This window comes from Gymnoscopelus microlampas, assembly GCF_963454915.1.
Source record: "Gymnoscopelus microlampas genome assembly, chromosome: 7".
Lineage (NCBI taxonomy): Eukaryota > Metazoa > Chordata > Actinopteri > Myctophiformes > Myctophidae > Gymnoscopelus > Gymnoscopelus microlampas.
Window position 1 is genome coordinate 1,139,854 of NC_139944.1, and position 21,493 is coordinate 1,161,346.

Genomic DNA, 21,493 nt, shown 5'->3' on the forward strand with positions numbered 1-21,493 from the left:
AAAAGCCTGTAACCCTATCCTTAACCCTAACCTTAACCTAAAACAAAAGACTATGCCTAACCCTAAAAACCACAGCAATGGGTAATATATTTGCACCCTCTTTCGGAAACATTTACATGGCAGAGTGGGAAGAAACGGCGCGTCAAAAATGCACACTCAAACCAGCTCATTACTTTATACCTGGTCGATATAGTAGAACATGGACACATAGCCAAGATGAGGAGTTTATTAGCAGACACACACCACACATCAATCTCAATAAAATATACTATACCACATAACGAAAATATAGACTTTGGACAAAACGACCTACAAGGAACCACATTTCAGCACAAATAATGAAATAGACCTTAAAGTCTTCTTTAAAGAAACAGATACACATTATTGCACAAAAGTCGTTTCCATCCCAAACATACATTTAAAGGCAAGGAATAGTAAAATCCTAACTGCTAAGATTCCACAGAATATGCATCGTGCCTGAGAGAAACATGGCTTGTTTAAACAGAGCTTAAGACTTTAAAGGAAGAAACAGAAAGGATTATCTTAAAGGACAAGTCCGCACTAAAATAACATAGGCCTATAGCCTTTTTTTGCTACTTATATTGATCCCAAATAACTGTTTTTTTTCCCCCAGAATTCCCCCTGTCATCCAGTTTCCCTAGCAGCCCCCACAGCATAGAGCAGAGCCCTAAGCATATCACTACTTAAAGATAGTGATAAAGATAAGCATTCCAACATGTTTCTAATTGTCAAAAAACGTTATTTAGACAAGTTTGCATTTGCAGCTCATCTTGTTCAAACGTTATAGCCAAAACCTTTTTCAGGTGGCGGCCAGATTGGATTCGACCACTATGATGACCCCGAAGGTCGCTGGCTCGGGCACCCTTGCTAAATCATAAGAGCATACCCTGGATTACACCTGGGTGCCAAATGTGGTGCTTTTAGATTGATTCACCAAAAATATTCCTATGGCCCTGGACGGCAATAAATTGACAGTTTTTAGCGGTTTCTTTTAGCTGTTCTGTCCTAAAATACAAACATTTGACATTTTACACTCTTCTATGTTTACCTAAACACGAGTATTCTGAACATTTTAAGCACCTCAGAAAATCTTTAGCCTAGAAGATAGAGCCATGATTGAAGTAGCGCACCGGGGGTGTGGTCATTTTAAAAAGGGCGAGGTCATTAGATAATTACTCAAAGTTCCTAAGTTGTTCCCTGGGGTCATATTAGTCAAGAACAGTTGAGATATTATTATAACCAGACAAATTTTTTTTTTTTACAATTTTCCCCCCTTCTCCGCTCCCTCCATTGGCTCCCAGTTACTGCCGGCAGAGAGTACAAAACACTGTTGTTGGCCTACAAAGCAACCAAAGGTATATGTTCAAAGCTCCACCCCTAGAACCCCTCCCACTCTCTCAGATCAGCTAACACAGGGAAACTGTCAGAACCTTCGCAAAGACATCCGGGACAACGCTTCACACGTTCCAGACTCTTCTCCCCTCTGGTTCCCAAACTGTGGAATAAACACCCCATTGCAATTAGAACTGCAGACTCACTTCAGACTCCACCTACCCATAGCACTAGCCCTAGCCTCGATGACCTTGCAGGCTTCTGCAAAGGCTAAAATGTTATTTAGATCTGTCTACAAGTTATGTAGGCAGGTGCCAGGTCATTGTGCTGACCTGGCATCATCCTATAGTCAGTGTGTATAGTTTCAATGTTGTGGGGCGGCAGTGGCTCAGGGGTAGAGTGGCCGGGTTCAATCCCGGGCCGGGGCTCTCCCCCAGAGTTAGTGTCGAAGAGCAAGACGCTGAACCCCTAATTGCTCCCGATGAGCAGGTTGGTGCCTTGCATGGTTTCCTCTGCCATGTGTGTGTGTGTGTGTGAATGGGTGAATGTAATACACAATCAATGTAAAGCGCTTTGGATAAAAGCGCTATATAAATGCACCATTTACCAATGTATAGATTTGTTGGATATTCTACTGTTAGACTGATGATAGGTTCTTGGTTTACGTATGATCCTAGATTACTATTTCTATGCATTTGATGTATTACCTTGTGTTGTCCTTGCTTAATGTAAATAGCTCTGGATTAAGTCTGCTAAATGCATCAATTGTAATATATTATCTCCTAAATTGAGCGTATACATATCTTGACCAGGTCCTAGACTAAAATGCAAAAAGACTCAAAAGAAACCTCACCCTAAATACAACTTCACCCTACAACAAATACCTACTTGCCTGCTGAAGTCACATGATTCACTGCCACCTGCACAGGTGACTCTTGTGGACTTTGGAGGGACACTTGTAAAATGAAGCAATAATACAGAGGACAGGATTTGCTTTACTGTCATAATTGCCACGGCAATGATTCAATAGAGATTATGCTCAAGGACATTCGACACTAACCCAGGAGGAGCCGGGGATTGAACCGGGAACCTTTGGAGTCCCAAGCGAGCGAGCCACTAACACGCCTACAGTAGATGTATTTTTAATCTGATATCACCGTGTCACCAACACATTGCCACTCCTAATAGAGAACACCAGAGTGGGAGGATCTTAACATCACAACTGAACATTAGGGCTATATTTCTAATCAACGGTAGAGCCATATCTAATCATATAGTGATTAGACATTTTTCATTGGAGCACGTCTAGGTGTGCTGTCACGCACTGCTGGAGAGCCTGTTTGAACCAATCAGATTGCTTGGTCGGAGCTATCTGTAAATTAATCATTTAGAATGTCCGTATGTCCTATTCTGTCTCTCTGAGAGAGATGGGGGGGGGGGGGGGGGGGGTAATGAGTGTGAATCAAGTAGTTGTAGTTTAAAGGTAGGGTAATAGTCAGGGGATATTAAAAACATCTTGGAATAAATTCCTTACCAAAAAAAATCTTCACCAATGTGTTTGTAAAAGTACACATCTCACAAAGACTGAAATGCAGTTTCCCTAGGAGAAGTTTTGACAGCTCCTGAAAGTTGGGGTACCCACCATAACCTTATGTGGGGAAAGAAAATCAAAATTTAATTCTGTTATAAGTAGCATGTGAGGGGTCAAACTAGGGTGTTTTTATGATTCTGAATCCATTGCAAGCATTTGTTTTGCACCAAAACCACTCCTTGGGCTAAACACGGCCATAGCCATCCTTTTCCAGGTATACTTTTTGTGTAAAAAGCCCATTGAGATTGGGCCGTTTTTAGCCCAAGGAGTGGTTTTGGTGCAAAACAAATGCTTGCAATGTATTCAGAATCATAAAAACACCCTAGTTTGACCCCTCACATGCTACTTAAAACAGAATTAAATTTAGATTTTTTTCCCCCAAATAGGTTATGGTGGGTACCCCAACTTTCAGCAGCTGTCAAAAATTATCCTATAGGGAAACTGCATTTCAGTCTTTGTGAGATGTGTTACTAGACACTTTTACAAATACATTGGTGAAGTTTTTTTTTGGTAAGGAATTTATTCCAAGATTGGAAATCTTTCTGCTAATATCCCCTGACTATAAGTGATTTTATTTGGTTAAAATAAGTGTTAAATAGCTCTATATTCTGATAGTACTCATTGCTATAGGGTGTTAGTTCAGTAACATGAGTCTCCATGTCTCTCCAGCTCTTTATTAAACATAAAACGCATTTTCAGTCAGGATACAATTTACAAATATTCAATCAGGATAGAGAACTCAGACAGGATACAAATTAAACAAGTGCAATTGAAAGCGATGACACAACGAAATTAGGAGCCAAAATTGACCTGGAAAACTATACAAATTAAGCTGATAAATGGGTACTCTCTCCTGATTGGCTGATTTAGTCACCTACCTGAACATGTATTTACTGTTTATCAAAGAGCTGGAGAGACAGGGAGACCCCTGTTACTGAACAAACACTATAGCAATGAGCACTATCAGAATATAGTGCTTTAACCTTTTAACCAAAAACGTTTTGTTTTAACCAAAGAATATCACTTATCCTACCTTTAATACAAAAATAAGTATAAAAGAAAATCTTACCTTACAGTAACCTATAAGATTTAGCCCTTCTGTGTTGTTGTCATGTCAAAATGTAAGTCCAGACTGTTCAATTCACTGTTGTGTCATCTCTAAATGGTGCACTGTGTACTAATGTGTCGTGTGCTGTGTCTCTATGTAGATGTGTGTCTATTATGTTGCGTTGTACTTGTAGATGACACTTCTTAAACGTGGCAGTGCAAAGAGCAAAGTACACAGGTACAGATTGTTATTCAGTACAGTGTATGCGGTGTAATCATTAACCTGGTCACAGCCTAGTTTACGATAGCAGTAATTAGACGTTGATGGAAATTTTCTTATCACCCATAAAGTACCGATAACTTTCAGAGAGGCAACAAGGAAACTCACACAGGCATGGTGATAAATATTCTGTATTATTCAGACGGAGAGAGAAAGGTTACAATATCACAGGTGGCTAGGCTAAAAGCTCTCAGGAGCGGCTCTCTCTCACGAGAGATAAAATGTAAGGGGTTTTAAATAGAGACCCTTATCTTGGTAACGAACATATGACATCATAGGTTTAGACACAGATGCGTTCCGGGGCGCATGTGGAGTCCTATTGGATGAGAGCAGCCACACGTCGTCGTCAGTGTTGTCCATCTTAGCTACGTTTCCGTGGCAACCGAGTTCCTCCATGCTTTAATCTCAAGTTCATCATGACAAAACATTTATCAGACACATGTAGAAAAGCCCTGACTTTTAGGTGAAACGTGTCAGTTTGACAGTGAGAAGACATGAGATGACACTATGGAAAATTATACAAAAAACAGGATCTAAGGTGTTAATGATTATTAAGGCAAAATAATGTGAAATAATGTGTTTGTTATTAGACATAAACAAACAAACAAAGTTGTTCCCTTGAACAATATGGAACAAAGGGAGGAAGCGCTGCATGGATCAAGTGGCTCTCTAGACAGGTGCCCTTTGGTGGAACAGGTAGGTAAACTTAAACACAAAGTCCAAGTTGTACTGCTTTGTCTTAGCCTGGGATCCAGCCTGCTTCGCTACGTTCGGCGGACTTTTTTTTCTCTCTTCGCTTCTCAGTCTGGAAAGCGTCCTATTGACTCGTTTTGCATGACTACACTGGAACTACATATGTTACGTTATGCAACGTCGTTGCTGATTGGATGTTGTTCAAACGAATGACGAATCACAACGATCACACCGTTTTTTTTGTCCCGCCCCGCACCACAGACCAATCAGAAGCCACGGCACGATTCCAGCCGTATGCCATGTCCCGCCTCCCTTGGAGACAGGAGGCATTCCAGACTGATAAGCGAAGAGAGTCCGCCGAACGTAGCGAAGCAGGCTGGATCCCAGGCTAGCTTTGTCTCCCCAGTGGCATAAATTGGAGACAAACAATGAAAAAAATCCAACACTCTCCGTCTGCAACTCTTATTCTTATTGAGCAAGGCAACTGCAATTACGTGTTAATACTACTACTACTACTACTACTACTACTACTACTACTACTACTACTACTACTACTAATAATAATAATAATAATAATAATAATAATAATAATAATAATAACAACAACAACAACAACAACAACAACAACAACAACAACAACAACAACAACAACAACAACAACAACAACAACAACAACATAATCAAAACATTGTATTATTTTTTTATTTTATGCAAACCTCAAAGTGCAAAGGCCTAAGTCACAAGACAATGTGACTTGGGTTACAATTGCCTAATTGAGAGAGAGAGAGAGAGAGAGAGAGAGAGAGAGAGAGAGAGAGAGAGAGAGAGAGAGAGAGAGAGAGAGAGAGACAGAGAGAGAGGGAGAGAGAGAGGGTGAGAGAGAGTAATGCATTTAATGATCTTGGTATCTTAATACCAAGAAAGCTGGTGTCTGCTAAATGCCTCAATAATGTAATCGTCTCCACCAGGCCGAAGGCGTGGCCGAGACTATGTCTTCGCCCCTGTCCATCCGTCCGTCTGTTTGTGTACAGCTAATCTCTGGCACAGTTTGACCGATCAGTGTGAAACTATGCACACACTGGAGGCGAGAAAGGAACCTCTGCCCCAAATGTTTTACATCGGTCTGTTATATCGCCACCATGAGGCTGAGCGGAAAGTCTTCATCCACACCAGGCAGGCTACCAGTAGAAGTCCACATCTATAATAATAACAATAATAATAATAATTAGCCACAAGTGAGGATCTCTTAAGGCACTCTATGGATTCATGTCTCTCCTGGATGAGTCCTGGAACAGTATTATTGAGGATATAGTCAATCCTGGGAAGAGCTGTCTCCGGTACTCATCCCCGCTGTTTAAACACTGGAGAGTCAGCCTGTATTTTGATTTTATGTTTTTTTAACTGTTTAATTTATTCTATGTGTTTTGTCTATTATTTGTATGTACTCTATGGACCCTCTGAGTGTCTGGAATACTACTATTAGTAGGAAATTGCAAAGTGTGGTTGCGCCGACGCCGGTCGCGGGTCGCGGCCGCCAGGACTCGAGGAATACGCCTGGAGGAATACCGTCGGAGGCCGCACGATTCGAATTCGGTGCCGATCGGATCCCGCGTTAGTGATGCGTGCCGCTTTGATTTTAGGAAATAGGCCCCTCCCACTAAAGAAACAGGCCCCTGCCATGTAGTGGGCCAATGACATCGTCATGTCACTCCTGAGATCGCTTGCTTTTCTTCTTGAGAGAACTGATCCCCCCAAAAATCATGTTTTTGCATCAAACGGTTACGTTTTGCACATTTATGGCGCCTCCTATGGATCAAAGTGGAAATGCTTTTGGGGATTTGTTGAGTAAACCACCCTCGACATGTGATTCAAATTTGGGATCGATTGGACGTTTTGTGCGTGATTTTTGGCATTCTTTGTAAAACGGGCCCCTCCCACTAACTTTGGAAGCCAATTACGGACGAACGGTAAGGACTATCAAAATGCCGTTTGTATATGTTTATCGCATGGGCCCAGAGATCATGTGTACCGAAATTTGATAAAATACGTGGGAGGAGAATCTAAAAGTGTGTTTTGTAGAAAATTCAAAATGGCGGAAAATCTATCCAGACGCAAATAGGCGTGGCCTATATGGGGAGTTGCTTCATGACCCAAGGAATCTAGGGGAAAAAAAGATTTTTATTCTACGACCTACGGTTCAAGAGTTATAGGCCAAAACGTAAAGTAGGTTGTTATAGCGTCACCATGAGACCGACTGGTGTAATTATTTTTTTTAAATTTCGGACTAAATCATGAACCACCCCTCCAAATCTTGTAACTCTAGCCCTTATGGTTTCTGAGAAAAAAATACTTGAATGGGAGTTTTTTCATTTTACCATTAAAGTGGATGGGGAAATTTAATAACCTGACGCTACCAGATCCAAACAGCTTGCTCCACACATTGTTTCACAGCTTATTAATACCGCCACCTCTGGCAGGGTCAGGTTAGAAATTTAATGCACTAATAAATCAATATCAATTAAACTATGCAACCAATCTCTTAGCATAATACAAGCGCACGATTCCCGGTGAAGCCGGTCATTTTGACATATGGCACTAAATTGGGAAAAAGAAACTGTGGGAGGAGTAGCGGCCCGAAATAAAGTTTATCTAGAAAGAAGAATAAAGTAGGAAGAGTACTATAGTCTGTTTGCCCTGTTAGGGCAACCACACTAAAGTTTTCAAATAATTGTAGTGGAGTAAAAGTACAATATTTGCCTCTGAGATGTAGTGGAGTAGAAGTAAAAGTATTCGAAATTGGAAATATTCAAGTAAAGTACAAATACCTCAAAATTGCACTTAAGTAAATGTCCTTGGTTACTTTCCACCACTGACATTTAGTCACCTCAGCACATTGACAGAGACACTTCAGTATGTCCTTTTTGTTATGTCACATTATTAACAACATGTAATATGCTTTAAAATGGCTTCTTTCTTCTTTCTTTTTTTTTTTACCTCTGTTGCACTGAATGACATTGATGAAGCACAAAATCCGGACAAAAGTGATTTACGTTTTTTAAATATTTTCTGGGTACAATATATTGCCCATTGATTTATATGTTGCTGTAAACACTATAGCACAATTATGCCATGGGTGTTCACATATTTTTTAGGATGGACTTCAACATTTAAAAAATACTTTTGTCATCAATATTTTAGCCAGGACCAGTTATACTGAATGACATTTTGACACGTTAAAGTTGAATTATACATATTTATGTTTTTCATTGTTTCTGATGGCCTCCGGACAACAAATTTGCACATCTCGTCGACATTTTAATTACTAATTATATACTAAAACATGTTCATTGCTTATTATATACTAAAACATCTTAATTACAAATGTTATACTAAAACATACTAATTGTTAATTATATACTAAAACATTTGAATTACTAATTATATACTAAATAAATGTAATTACTAATTACACACTAAAACATATGAATTACTAATGATATACTAAAACATTTGAATTACTAATTATATACAAACATTTAATTACTAATTATATACTAACATGTGTTAATTACTAATTATATACTACAACGTTTGAATTACTAAATATAAACTCAAATATTGTAATTACTAATTATATACTAAAACACGTGAATTACTAATTACAGTATATACTAAAACATTTTGCATAACCCTGGATCTGTAGACCTATCCTAGCAAAATGGCGTATCTTCAGAAGGGTGGTGGAACGTACCATGTCTTCAGGGGGATTAGGGTTATAAATGAAGGGTGGTGGAATGTACCATGTCTTTAAGGGGGTTAGGGTTATAAATTAAGCATATAGTAGAAGGGTGGTGGTGGAACGTACCATGTTTTCAGGGTTAGGTGTATAAATGAAGCATAATTAGAAGGGTGGTGGAACGTACCATGTCTTCAGGCAGGGGAGGGGTGGTGTTCTCTTGAGGTGGAGAAGGTGGAGGTGTTGGATCACTGTGGAAGAGGAAGACATAGACAATAGGGATGTTCAATATTAACTTTTTTACCGATATCCCGATATTGTCCCGATAACTCTTAATTTCCGATACCGATATCAACCGATACCAATACTTCACCAAAAGTCAACTAATTGTCAGGTAACATCACATATCTAACATCAATATAATGTTTAATAAATCTCATATAATACAGTGATGTTAGGTTTTCAATGAAGTGAATCCCGGGACTCACTGGTGGTCAATTGAATGAGTCCCACTAGTCTTAGATCAGATGTTGGCCTATTTGACAGTGCAGAAACATATAATTGATTTGATGCCTATAACATTAACGAGCGGCAGCGTCTCATTTCTCTACAAAAGCCCTTTAATATGATGGAATATGATTAAGGATTACTGCGATTATGGTAAGCTCACACATACCATACAGTAACTTTTAACTTTCTTTTTTTTTAAACCTATACCAAACTTTTCCGATATTACATTTTTATAGTAATATCGGCCGATAATATCGGACATCACTGTCTATTAGGATAGATAGACAGTTATTACATCATCATTGTGATGTCACTTACAAGGACATGTGACAGGGCGTTCTGCTGACGTATCCGTCCTTCACCAGCGGCGGCAAAGCTTCTGCAGGAAGAAACATGAAACAAACACTTCTATTGGTCCAGATGAAATGAAACATGAAGCAAACATTCCTATTGGTCCAGATAAAATGAAACTTTTAACGATTTAAAGTCCAGATGAAATGAAACGTTTAACCATTTAAAGTCCAGATGAAATTAAAACTTTTAACCATTTTAAACAAACATTCTTAAAGTCCAGCTGTGATGTAAAGCTAGAGTCAAACATTTAATAATGAATTATTATATTCATTTAAAAACGTATATATAATAATAATACATACGATTTACATAGATTTTCTAGATACTCAAAGTTGCTTTACAGAGCAACATAAAAACAACTTTATTAGAAAGAACTAGTTAAAAAGGTTATAACTATAAAAGAAAGGTAAGCAAAACAAAAGGGAGGGGCGGGGTTGGGGTTTTATGTAGGGAATGTGAGTCTGAAAAGGTGGGTTTTGAGTGTGGTTTTAAATATGGTGAGGGTGGGGGCAGCTCTGATGTGAGCAGCTAGTATTAAAAGTATACAATAGGCTCTATGCACAGCAGCCATATTGGGAATGAATTGGGCCCTTTCCTTACTTCCTTCACAGGTGTTACCAATAATACTAATTAAGGCTCAGTTCCATTTAGTGTGGCATTGTGGTTGTCTTATTTTAATATATTTTATATTTTGTCTTATTATATGATTTTAAAAATAAATTAAAGAAATATCTTATGGAATCTGCTTTTGGATAACGGCTAACAACACACTGTTTTTACATAGTGTAACTGTATTTGTAACCTGAATGTGTTTGAATTTGGTTTTTGAGGTATCATTAAGATGTTACATTTATAATTAAGGCTATGACACCATATAATCAAGATTGATTCATATTTTCCATTTTGGTTGTATTTTAAGTGTACATTATTATTTTTTTGATACTGTGATGTAAAATGTTTTCATGTTATGTAATGTAATGTAATTTATTTCTGTGTGGACCCCAGGAAGAATAGCTGCTGCTAAGGTAGTAGCTAATGGGGATCCAAATAAACAAACAATAAACAAACAAACCATAAGGGGCCATTTGGGAACCAAAATGGAGTGTTTCTAGTGAGCCAACATGCACGTTATCAGCACCCTGACCAGAATGAAACAGAGCCTTCATTAGTATCATTGGTAACACCTGTGAAGGAAGTAAGAAGAGGTCCAATTTCTTTCCAATATGGCTGCTGTGCATAGAGCCTATTGAAACAATGAGTAGTGAAGTACAGTACCAGACTTGAAGCGTGCAAAGGCTTGGTCTTTAGGGATGTCTGGGTACAGGTAGAGCAGAGGGTTGGACAGAACAGTGGAACCCTGGAACTTGTAGTTATAAATCTCATCTGACATGGAAACCCCTGTTAACTCCTTCCTGGTGTACGGCTTCACTGCACGCACTGTAGCTTCTACACGCTCGCACGCACACGCACACACGCACACACGCACACACACACACACACACACACACACACACACACACACACACACACACACACACAGCAACAGATACATTCAGTACAAGAAAAAGGCCATCCATGCATGCAGCACAATGCACGTAAACGCACGTAGCCAATCAAGTGAAGCTCTGACAAAATTAAAGGTTAAAATAAGTGTAAGCGATACCAAGGACCCCAATGGAAACAAGACCGCAAGGACTTTTTTGGACGGACCTTTTAGACAAAGTATTATAAATGTAATTGTGCTGTTTATATTTTTTGCATAATAAAATATTCAATCAATCAATCAAGACATGGGTGTTGGTGCAGCATAGACTCAGTTTGACACTGTATACTGTAGGTTCTCCTCATTAACTTTTACTGTAGCCTCTCGTAGCAAAACAGTACAGTCCAACAGACGTAAACAACAAAGAATGAATAAAGCTGTGTTCCTTCCCTCTCACTCTCTTCTTCTCTCCTTTTCCCCCTCTCCACTCTCTAGCTTTCTCCACAGCGCCCCTAGCGGGAACTCTTATACTGAACACTGGTTATTTCAGACAGAACAATACCCCGTGGCTGAATTTCACTCTTACATACGTGTTAATTAGCTCTACTGATAGTACTCATTGCTATATAGTGTTTGTTCAGTAACATGAGGCTGCATGTCTCTCCAGCTCTCTACTAAACAGAAAGTGCATTTTCAGGTCGGGATACAAATTTGACCCAATCAGGATAGAGAACGCAGACACGATACAGATTAAACAAGTGCAATTGGAAGTTATGACACAAAGAAATGAGCAGACACAATTGGAACTGGACCACTGTAAATCGGTACTCTCTTCTGATTGGCTGAACTTTTGCCACCTACCTGAAAATGAATTTTCTGTTCATGAAAGAGCTAGAGAGAAGGGGAGACCTCTGTTACCGAACAAACAGTCTAGAGCTTTAACCAAAAAATATCACTTACCCTACCTTTAACCCATTACAACCGGGAAAGCATCTGTGTCATTTTAGATTTTAGCGTTGGCTATTCAAAAATAGCAGACATACAAGCTCACATCACGTCACTTAGTGCCGCCCTGCAAGCTTGTACATCTGCTATTTTTGAAAAAAAAAAAATCTAGAAAATATTTGGGAAATTTCACCCATGTTACTTGTAATGTGATGTGACAAAGTTTGATTCTGATCCTCTGCCCCTACATTCTGCCCAGAGCCTGTTTCCTGTTCCCCTCCTTTTATGAGCCTGAGATGATTCAGCTGCTGATGTGCAAACACTTTTAGTGCCGTGTACTGTATGTATATAATACTATAATATATTTGTATATGTTTACCATGTGGTGTTTCTAAGAGTTTCTAGTTGTAAAGTCACGTGTGAACGCAGTACCTCCGTTGTTGCTGCGTTCCACCCAGCTGAAGCTAACGGCTCCGTCTCTGACAGAGTCACTGAAGCGAAGCAGAAAAGTTCCATTTGCTTTGTCCATCAACAGGGCCCGGGCCGCGTCTTTACTCACAAATCCCATGATGCACCTGAATCCATTGATAGAAAGAATTTAATTTACACACCATGATGTACCCGAACACCGCTGCTGCATCCACGGCCAGGCAAACCATACCTTTTCAGGCCGTGACCCCCCAAAATAATCATATTTGAACATCCTGACAAGAACTGTAGGCATTACATTTTTTTGACTCGGTTCCACATATAAATATTGTGAAAATAGCAGATCTACGTACAAGCTCACAACACCTCGAAATGCAAGGCGTTGTGAGCTTGTAGATCGGCTATTTTTACAATTGCTGCCTCTTTCTTATCCATACCAGTTTTTATAGTATAGTTTGTTGATTACTTTTGATCCAGTAATGCTTTATTTTCTTGTTCTTTTTTATTTTATTAAAAAGGTCTTAAAAGTCCTTAAATTGTCACTTCGCTGTCATCTGGGGACCCCCCAAAAATCATGGGACCACAGGTGTAATGTACACGTTGAACTGAACTGTGTTTTAATGCACAGGCTGATAATAGTAATGATAATAATAATCAGTATCATCCAGGCCTGGAATTTCGTCATTTTAGGGGCAAGGCCACTTGGCCTTTGGTGTTGTAATTTTTTGGAGGGCACAAAGGCCAAATGCCAGGGCAGGAAGGCCATCCAAAAAAAAAAGTGTTTAAGTCCCCGGAAATAATGCATTTAACTTGAAGGTTAAGGATGATTGTATTTTAATATATTATAAGAATTGTATAACTATCTGTGAAATATAACCCATTTATTTCACAAAATAATGTGTTGGCAAATGACCAATATTTAGTTATATAGGTCTCAATATGTCACATTCAGCCCTGGACTTCACTGACTGAAGTAGGGGTCACATTAATCACATTAGATTCACAGAATAAAGAGATTTTATGTATTTTCCCCACAAGTTATTTTCATTCAAATGAAATGTGATTGAACTTGCACTAATAATGACTTTAGTTGATTTTCTCTCTCTTTAAAATATAGTATTTCTTAATTATTAATAATTACAGCTTGTAGATTGGCTATTTTCATGATTTTAAATTGTTTTTAAATAATAATAAAAAAGGAACATACAAGATTTCCACCTGAGAGCCATAATATATAGCCAATATATGGTTCTGTATCAGCATATTAGTCCGTTTTTGCAGATTTCATTCTAATTGGCTACTATGCCTGCATATGAATTTCATGGCCCTGGGTAGGTCACCCTGGCTTGGCGGAGATATGCCCTGTTGCGCACAAGCTCCGCACACTGCAGCAGCAGGTGAAAGCAATCACTTAAACGAGGGCTGTGTTGCGCACCAAAAAACTGACTAAAACTGTCACATTCTGCTGAAATAAACTTCCCAATTAGAACATTGTTGACAAACGAACAGATATCATGGATGTGGTTTGCAAAAGGATTTATTTCTTGTCCATCAGAGCGGTGAGGTCACTCTTTTGTATGATATTGATAGCCTACACTTTTAATTTGTTTGCAGTTATTCTGTTGCTTGCTTTATATTAAGACTCATAATTTGTGGATTTTGCTGTATTTTATTAGATGTATTCATCTATATTTTGCTGTTGAAAAAAACATCGGGGCACATCGGTCTGTAGGACTACAGAATCCTCTCTTTCTCTCTCTCTCTCTCTCTCAGGCTAGAAATCAAACCTACCATTGATTAGTTCAGGCTGCGTTAGATTTATCGCCTGTTTGGCCCGGTAATGCTTTTGTGTCTATTACACTATGTTGCGGGATTCCGAAGGTTCATAGGAGGCTTAAAATCAAACCTACCTACCACTGTGTTGTAGCTGCGCAGCTCAACCAAAGGGACTGGTGACTAAAAACAAACGTATTGACAAGAAAATCGCGCAGAGGAAAAACTGTGAAATCAGTTGCTGGGCGCAGCTGGGGCACCACGGCCACTGTGGCCGTGAAGGCATGTCATTATTCGAGGGTCACACGGCCAATGAGAGGGGCAACGACGGCCATGGCCGCCGTGGCCGCCGTGAAATTCCTGCCCTGGTATCATCTCACCCTGCATCCCAGAGGTCCGGCAGATATTTCTTGATCAATTCCAGGATTCCGTCGAGCCAAACCCACACGCCCTCATTCTGGACAAAAACATAAATTAAATATGTTAATTTTTCCATATGCACACACACACACACACACACACACACACACACACACACACACACACACACACACACAAATGCTCCTTTATTCAGACACACTACCTTGCAGAAGCGGCTCCAGGTGATGATGTCATCAGGGTCATCTGTAAGAATGTAAACAAACATCACTGTCTGGTTGCTATAGCAATCCAGTCCAATAAGAGTGTGTGTGCACTTTGTGAACCAATCAAAACTTGGCACAAGTCAGCGTCATGATATGTATCTTATTCTCATGATATGTACCTTATTTTGAAGTACTGTTCTTGTGTTTCCTGTGTCTATACCTTATTTTGAAGTGTTTCCGGTCTTGTCTCTAGTGTCCATGCTGTGACTATTGTTCATCTTAACCTAGTCTTGACAACCATGCAGACTTACCATGGTCATTTGTACTCATGTTTGTGTTACTTAGGCTTGTTTAGACAGATGGTTCATTGCTTACCTGGTATCATAATTGTACATGTTCTTGATGAATGAATGAATACACAGGACCACAATGGAAACAAGCCCCTAGGGGTTTTTGTGTTATCCTTTGTGGAGTCCCGGCTGGCACTGTACTCCCCCGAACAGGTGAGAGTTTCTATTGCAGGCTCAGCACACAAAGAGAGGGCCAAAATCAGCACCTGGGAAGGCCCCGCCCCTTAGGCTGCATCATCGAAGGGAGGTACGTTCCCAAATCACTACTCAATCAGTGTGATATGCTGGACCGCCTCCCCACAGGAGTGCAGCTGTCTGGAATCCGGCAATCTAAATGTTTGGGATAAAAGGTGCTGTGTTTCTCTCTCTCTGTGTGATCCTGACTCTACACCTGAGCAGATACTCTCACCATCGGGCGGCAAACTATGTGCACATTTAAACCTGGATGGAAATGTGGAAAAGAAGGCCGAAACTGACAGCCTGACCTTGCTTTATTTGAAACCCCCCAATGGGGAAGAAGATTTGAGTTGAATGCTTCCTTTTTGAACTGCCTTATTCTGAATAAAACCATGCCAAGTGCATGTTAAACAGCTTTGACCTGACTCTGTGTGTTGGCCTGGGGACTCGTATTCTACAAATGGTGGAGAATACGGGTAGTTTCTGACCCACGCCAACCTCAGCATGGAGCACGCCGGTGCACTCAGCGCCTTGCTAAAAAGCCAAACTGAATTACAAAATGCGGTAAAAGAACTCTTAAAGAAAATTGACAAAGACAGCTCTGTTCCACGGCCTCCGGGCGCCGTCCTTTCTAAACAAAGCCCCGAAGATGATATTGAAGCATACATTGAATTGTTTGAACGCACTGCAATTAGAGAACGCTGGCCTGCCGCCGAGTGGGCCAGTATCATTGCACCATTTCTAACCGGTGAAGCCCAGCGAGTTTGCCGGGACCTGTCTGCAGCCGACGCCCGTGACTTCACCAAACTGAAAGCAGCTATCCTAGCTAGCCAAGGCTACAGCCTGCCGGCGAGGGCTCAGCGCTTTCATGCTTGGGTTTTCCACCCCACACTGCCTCCACGAGCCCAGGTCGCTGAGCTCCGACGCCTCGCCAATGGGTGGCTCACCACCGGCGGGGAACCCCCGTGGTTAGAAAGAATTGTGATCGACCGCTGTATTCGTGCACTGCCGCCCGATGCTCGGAAGTATGCCTCTCAGGTGAGCCCCTCGTCGGTGGAGAACATGGTGGCCCTCCTTGAGAACTACCAGGTCAGCGTGGAGATGCTGAGGTCCTCCAGGAGTGAGACGAGCAGGTCCAGGATGTGAAGGAGCTCCTGAACCGCAGCAAGGACATCTTCTCGGAGCTGCCTGGGCACACAACTGTCGTCCAGCATGACATCGAAACCCCACCCGGCCAGGTGGTGCGGCAGAGGCCATACAGGATCCCCGAGGCCCGGAGGGAGGCCATTCGGGAAGAAGTAAAGAAGATGCTGGACCTCGGGGTTATCGAAGAATCCTTTAGCCCCTGGTCCAGCCCGATTGTAATCGTTCCGAAGCCAGATGGAAGCCTGCGCTTCTGCAACGACTTCCGGAAGTTGAACGATATCTCGACCTTCGACGCATACCCCATGCCACGAGTCGATGAGCTGATCGAGCGGTTGGGCCCTGCCAGGTATGTCAGCACCTTGGACCTGACGAAGGGATACTGGCAGGTTCCCCTGACCCCCGGAGCGAGGGCCAAGACTGCCTTCGCCACCCCAGACGGCCTCTTCCAGTACCGGGTCCTGCCGTTTGGTCTCCATGGTGCCCCCGCCACCTTCCAGCGCCTCATGGATCGAGTCCTCCGACCGCACCGCTCGTACGCGGCCGCCTACCTGGACGACATCGTCGTCCACAGCGCCACCTGGACCCAACACCTGGAGGCCATCCTGGGAGCCTTGCGGCGGGCCGGTCTGACCGCCAACGCGAAGAAGTGCCGTCTGGGGTGGACTGAGACGGACTACCTTGGCTACACCATAGGAAGGGGATGTGTGAGGCCCCAGGTCCGGAAGGTCGAGAAGATACAGCGGTGGCCGCGCCCCATCACCAAGAAGCAAGTGAAGTCATTCCTGGGTCTGGTAGCCTATTACCAGAAGTTCGTAAGGAATTTTGCGATGATCGCCGCCCCCCTTCACGAACTAACCCGCCAGAACCTACCCCACCATGTGAAGTGGACCAGGGAGGCCGAAGAGGCGTTCCGGACCCTGAAGAATGCCCTGTGTGAGGAACCCGTCCTGGTGGCCCCCGACTTCACCAGGCCCTTCGTCCTCCACACGGACGCCTCTGGTACCGGCGTTGGTGCAGTCCTGGCCCAGACTATCGACGGAGATGAACATCCCGTGACGTATATAAGCCGGAAGTTGCTGCCCCATGAGAAGAACTACTCTACGGTCGAAAAGGAATGTCTGGCAGTGAAATGGGCCATCCATCATCTGCGGTACTATCTGTGGGGGAGGCAGTTCACACTGGTCACCGATCACGCGCCACTGAAGTGGATGGCCCTCAACAAGGACCGAAATGACAGAGTGACCCGTTGGTTTGTCGAACTACAAGATTATAAATTCAGGGTTGAACATCGGCCAGGGAAGGAGATGCGACACGCGGACGCCATGTCCCGCATGCATGAGGGTGATGACCGGAAAGCCCCTAGACCGAGCAAGGAGCTTGGGGGGGGAAATGTGTAGTGCCGGCAGGCACTGTACTCCCCCGAACAGGTGAGAGTTTCTATTGCAGGCTCAGCACACACAGAGAGGGCCAAAATCAGCACCTGGGAAGGCCCCGCCCCTTAGGCTGCATCATCGAAGGGAGGTACGTTCCCAAATCACTACTCAATCAGTGTGATATGCTGGACCGCCTCCCCACAGGAGTGCAGCTGTCTGGAATCCGGCAATCTAAATGTTTGGGATAAAAGGTGCTGTGTTTCTCTCTCTCTGTGTGATCCTGACTCTACACCTGAGCAGATACTCTCACCATCGGGCGGCAAACTATGTGCACATTTAAACCTGGATGGAAATGTGGAAAAGAAGGTCGAAACTGACAGCCTGACCTTGCTTTATTTGAAACCCCCCAATGGGGAAGATTTGAGTTGAATGCTTCCTTTTTGAACTGCCTTATTCTGAATAAAACCATGCCAAGTGCATGTTAAACAGCTTTGACCTGACTCTGTGTGTTGGCCTGGGGACTCGTATTCTACACCTTTTAACAATCATTGTGAAATTGTACCTGTGTACTATTTGCAAACTGTTAGTAAAGCATTCAATCAATCAAAACAGACTGTTATTTAAGTAGCATGTTATTCATACTGCATGTGGCTAGGTTCATCGTTTACCTGGTAGCCTATAGTTTCAATGGAGAGAGTATTATTTTCATAGTATATTGTTTACACTGATGCTAGGTTCTGGGTTTACCTGTGATCCTAGTTTACTGAGACACTACACAGTCTCCCCATTCGGGGTCATCCCTATGTTCCCCAGGTTCTATGTTCCCCACTTCCCCCAAAAAAGGTTCTATGTTCCCCACTCATCCAAAAAAAGGTTCTATGTTCCCCACTCAACCAAAAAAAAGGTTCTATGTTCCCCGCTCACCCAAAAATGCAGGAAATGGTGAGACATTTCAAAAGGTTTAAATACATGTATTTATACCCATTAGTTATTTGTAATTTTTCAGTTTTTAAAGTGTCAAAATATCATGTTTTGAAAACTTCTTTGAAATGACTCAATCTATTTAGGGGTGTCACGACATTAATTTCACGATACATATGATACGATACACGATATTGGGCTCACAATATCGATACGATATTATTATTTCACTATCATCAATATTGGCCATCACCTTCAGTTTCAAAGTGCTTAATTTATAAAGCATATAAAAAGGTGCTCCTCAGAGCACAGGTCTCCGCCAGGTCAGGTACGTTATTGTGGCCTCCTGGTGGCGGTATAATAGGCCAATGTGAAAAGGGTGCCATTTCTTCTTAGGCCTTTCAATCGGACACTGCATTTATGATTTGAGGCATTTTGTTCCAAAAATGTGTTTTGCTGAATTATACCTGCTGGTGGCGCTATAACAGGCCAATGTGAAAGGGGTGGCATTTCTTCCTCGGCCTAGTGGGAATATGCGTGTGAAATTTCACGGAAATTGCAAGCTGCGTTCATGATTCGAGGCATTTTGTTCAAAACGGACCAATCCTGCAAACTTTGGAAGCCAACCTTAGCCAATCAGGATGGAATATGGGAAATCGGACAGATCCGGGTTGATCACATGACTATAGAGATACTGTGTACCGATTTGCATGACGTTTGGATAAAATCTGTAGGAGTAATGTCAAAAAATGGGTTTTGCACAAATCGGCCTCCTGGTGGCGCTATAACAGGCCCATGTGAAACATTTGGGGCAGAGGTTCTGAATTGGTATCGAGTGTGTGCGCAGTTTCGCAGCGAGCGGGCCAATGGTGCCGGAGATTAGCTGGTAACACACGGACAGGACACACACACGGACGGACGGAAGGACAGGGGGTAAAACATACTCTCTCGCCATGCCTTTCGGCCTGGCGGAGACAATTATACAAGCTTAAAGGGGCCTGTTCAGACACGCCCATTCTGAAAATCTCTGAAATGAGAATGAATGACTGAATGTTAAAAAAAAAATGTTTTGGGGTACAAGAGACACTGGGGAGCCCAAAAAATCATGGTGTAGCCCCTTTAAACATAGTATTTGTTTTGCTAAAATATTCTTAAAGTTTCCACAAACACCACAACCAGAACAAACGATTCATAGAAAACAATTCAATAATAATTTTTCATTCAATCCCTTAGGGAACTCTGTATTTAATGTATGGATCCAGTAAGCCTCCCTTTGTAATAGAACCCGGTCTATGTCCCCACCTCTTCTCAGTGGGTTGACTACTTCTAAACCTTGAAATCTCAGTGTACATATGTCATGTTTAACCTTATTATAGTGCCTGGCAACTGGAGACTTCTCATCTTTATTTCTAATATTACTCTTGTGCTCCGTAATTCTGGTTTTCAATTCTCTTTTGGTCTTTCCCAAATAGCAAAAACCACAAGGGCACTTTAAAAAAAACTACATATTTTGTCTTACATGTAATTCTCCCTTTGACTTAAATTGTTTTAAGGGTGAGTCTCCTGTTATCATGGTATTACAATTAATACAACCTTTACACAGGAAATTCCCTGAGGGTAGGGTAGATAAAAAGTGTTGTGGTTGAATATAAACATAATTTTTAACCTTATTATAGTGCCTGGTTACTGACATGTTACTGACCATGATACTGACATGTTACTGACCATGTTACTGACATGTTACTGACCATGATACTGACATGTTACTGACCATGATACTGACATGTTACTGACCATGATACTGACCATGATACTGACCATGTTACTGACCATGATACTGACCATGATACTGACCATGTTACTGACCATGATACTGACCATGATGCTACGATGATACTGACCATGATACTGACCATGATGCTACCATGATACTGACATGATACTGATATGATACTGACCATGATACTACCATTATACTGACCATGATACTGACCATGATACTGACCATGATACTACCATGATACTGGCATGATACTGACATGATATTGACATGATACTGACATGATACTGACCATGATACTGACCATGATACTGACCATGATACTAACATGATACTGACATGATATTGACATGATACTGACATGATACTGACCATGATACTAACATGATACTGACACTTGCCATGAAACTGAGCATGATGCTGACCATGATACTGATACTGATTATAAGATGTAACACTTTTCTCAACAATTTGAGCAGTTATGGCCCGGACAGCTGGCGTGGCGGTCCGGGCACAGCGTGTCGCGGGTTCGACTCCCGATCCTGACGGACTTTGCTGCGTTTCACTTCCATCTCTCTCCCCCCATTTCCTCTCAGACTACTGTATACTATCTAATAAAAGGCAGATAAAGCCAAAAACAATTATTTAAAAAAAAATCTTAATGTAACAAATTATTACGTTATTATATTATGCAAAAACCCGTTATTGCGCTACCGCTCATGATTTTATTATATTATGAGCTTTTATGACATTTAGTTTATTATATTATGAACTGTTATTACGCCGTTATTACATTATGAGTTGCTACAAGGTGCTCTATATCACCAAGATGGCTGCCAGGGGAAAGGGGGGCAAAGGCGGGCAAGTTTCTGATAGTAATTTATCCCCATTATGTTCAGTTGTGTGTTCAGAGATGTTATTAATAATTGGAAATAAAAAATGTATGTTTCCTGCATTTTTGGGTGAGC

At 41.7% G+C, this 21,493-nt stretch overlaps 1 protein-coding gene across 1 annotated transcript in view; it reads right to left on the reverse strand.

Moving 5' to 3' along the window:
• Positions 1-5,847: 5,847 nt before the first annotated feature.
• The window catches only part of LOC311049623 (signal transducer and activator of transcription 1-like), a 37,846-nt gene continuing 22,200 nt past the window's right edge, over positions 5,848-21,493 (reverse strand). Inside the window, exons 18-24 of the mRNA XM_084063354.1 lie at positions 14,778-14,818; positions 14,575-14,651; positions 12,425-12,567; positions 10,840-11,010; positions 9,529-9,589; positions 8,888-8,951; positions 5,848-6,162 (exon numbers count right to left, since the gene is read on the reverse strand). Of these exons, the coding sequence (XP_083919480.1) occupies positions 6,091-6,162; positions 8,888-8,951; positions 9,529-9,589; positions 10,840-11,010; positions 12,425-12,567; positions 14,575-14,651; positions 14,778-14,818 (629 nt within the window). The 3' untranslated portion in view covers positions 5,848-6,090. The remainder of the gene's footprint in view (positions 6,163-8,887; positions 8,952-9,528; positions 9,590-10,839; positions 11,011-12,424; positions 12,568-14,574; positions 14,652-14,777; positions 14,819-21,493) is intronic.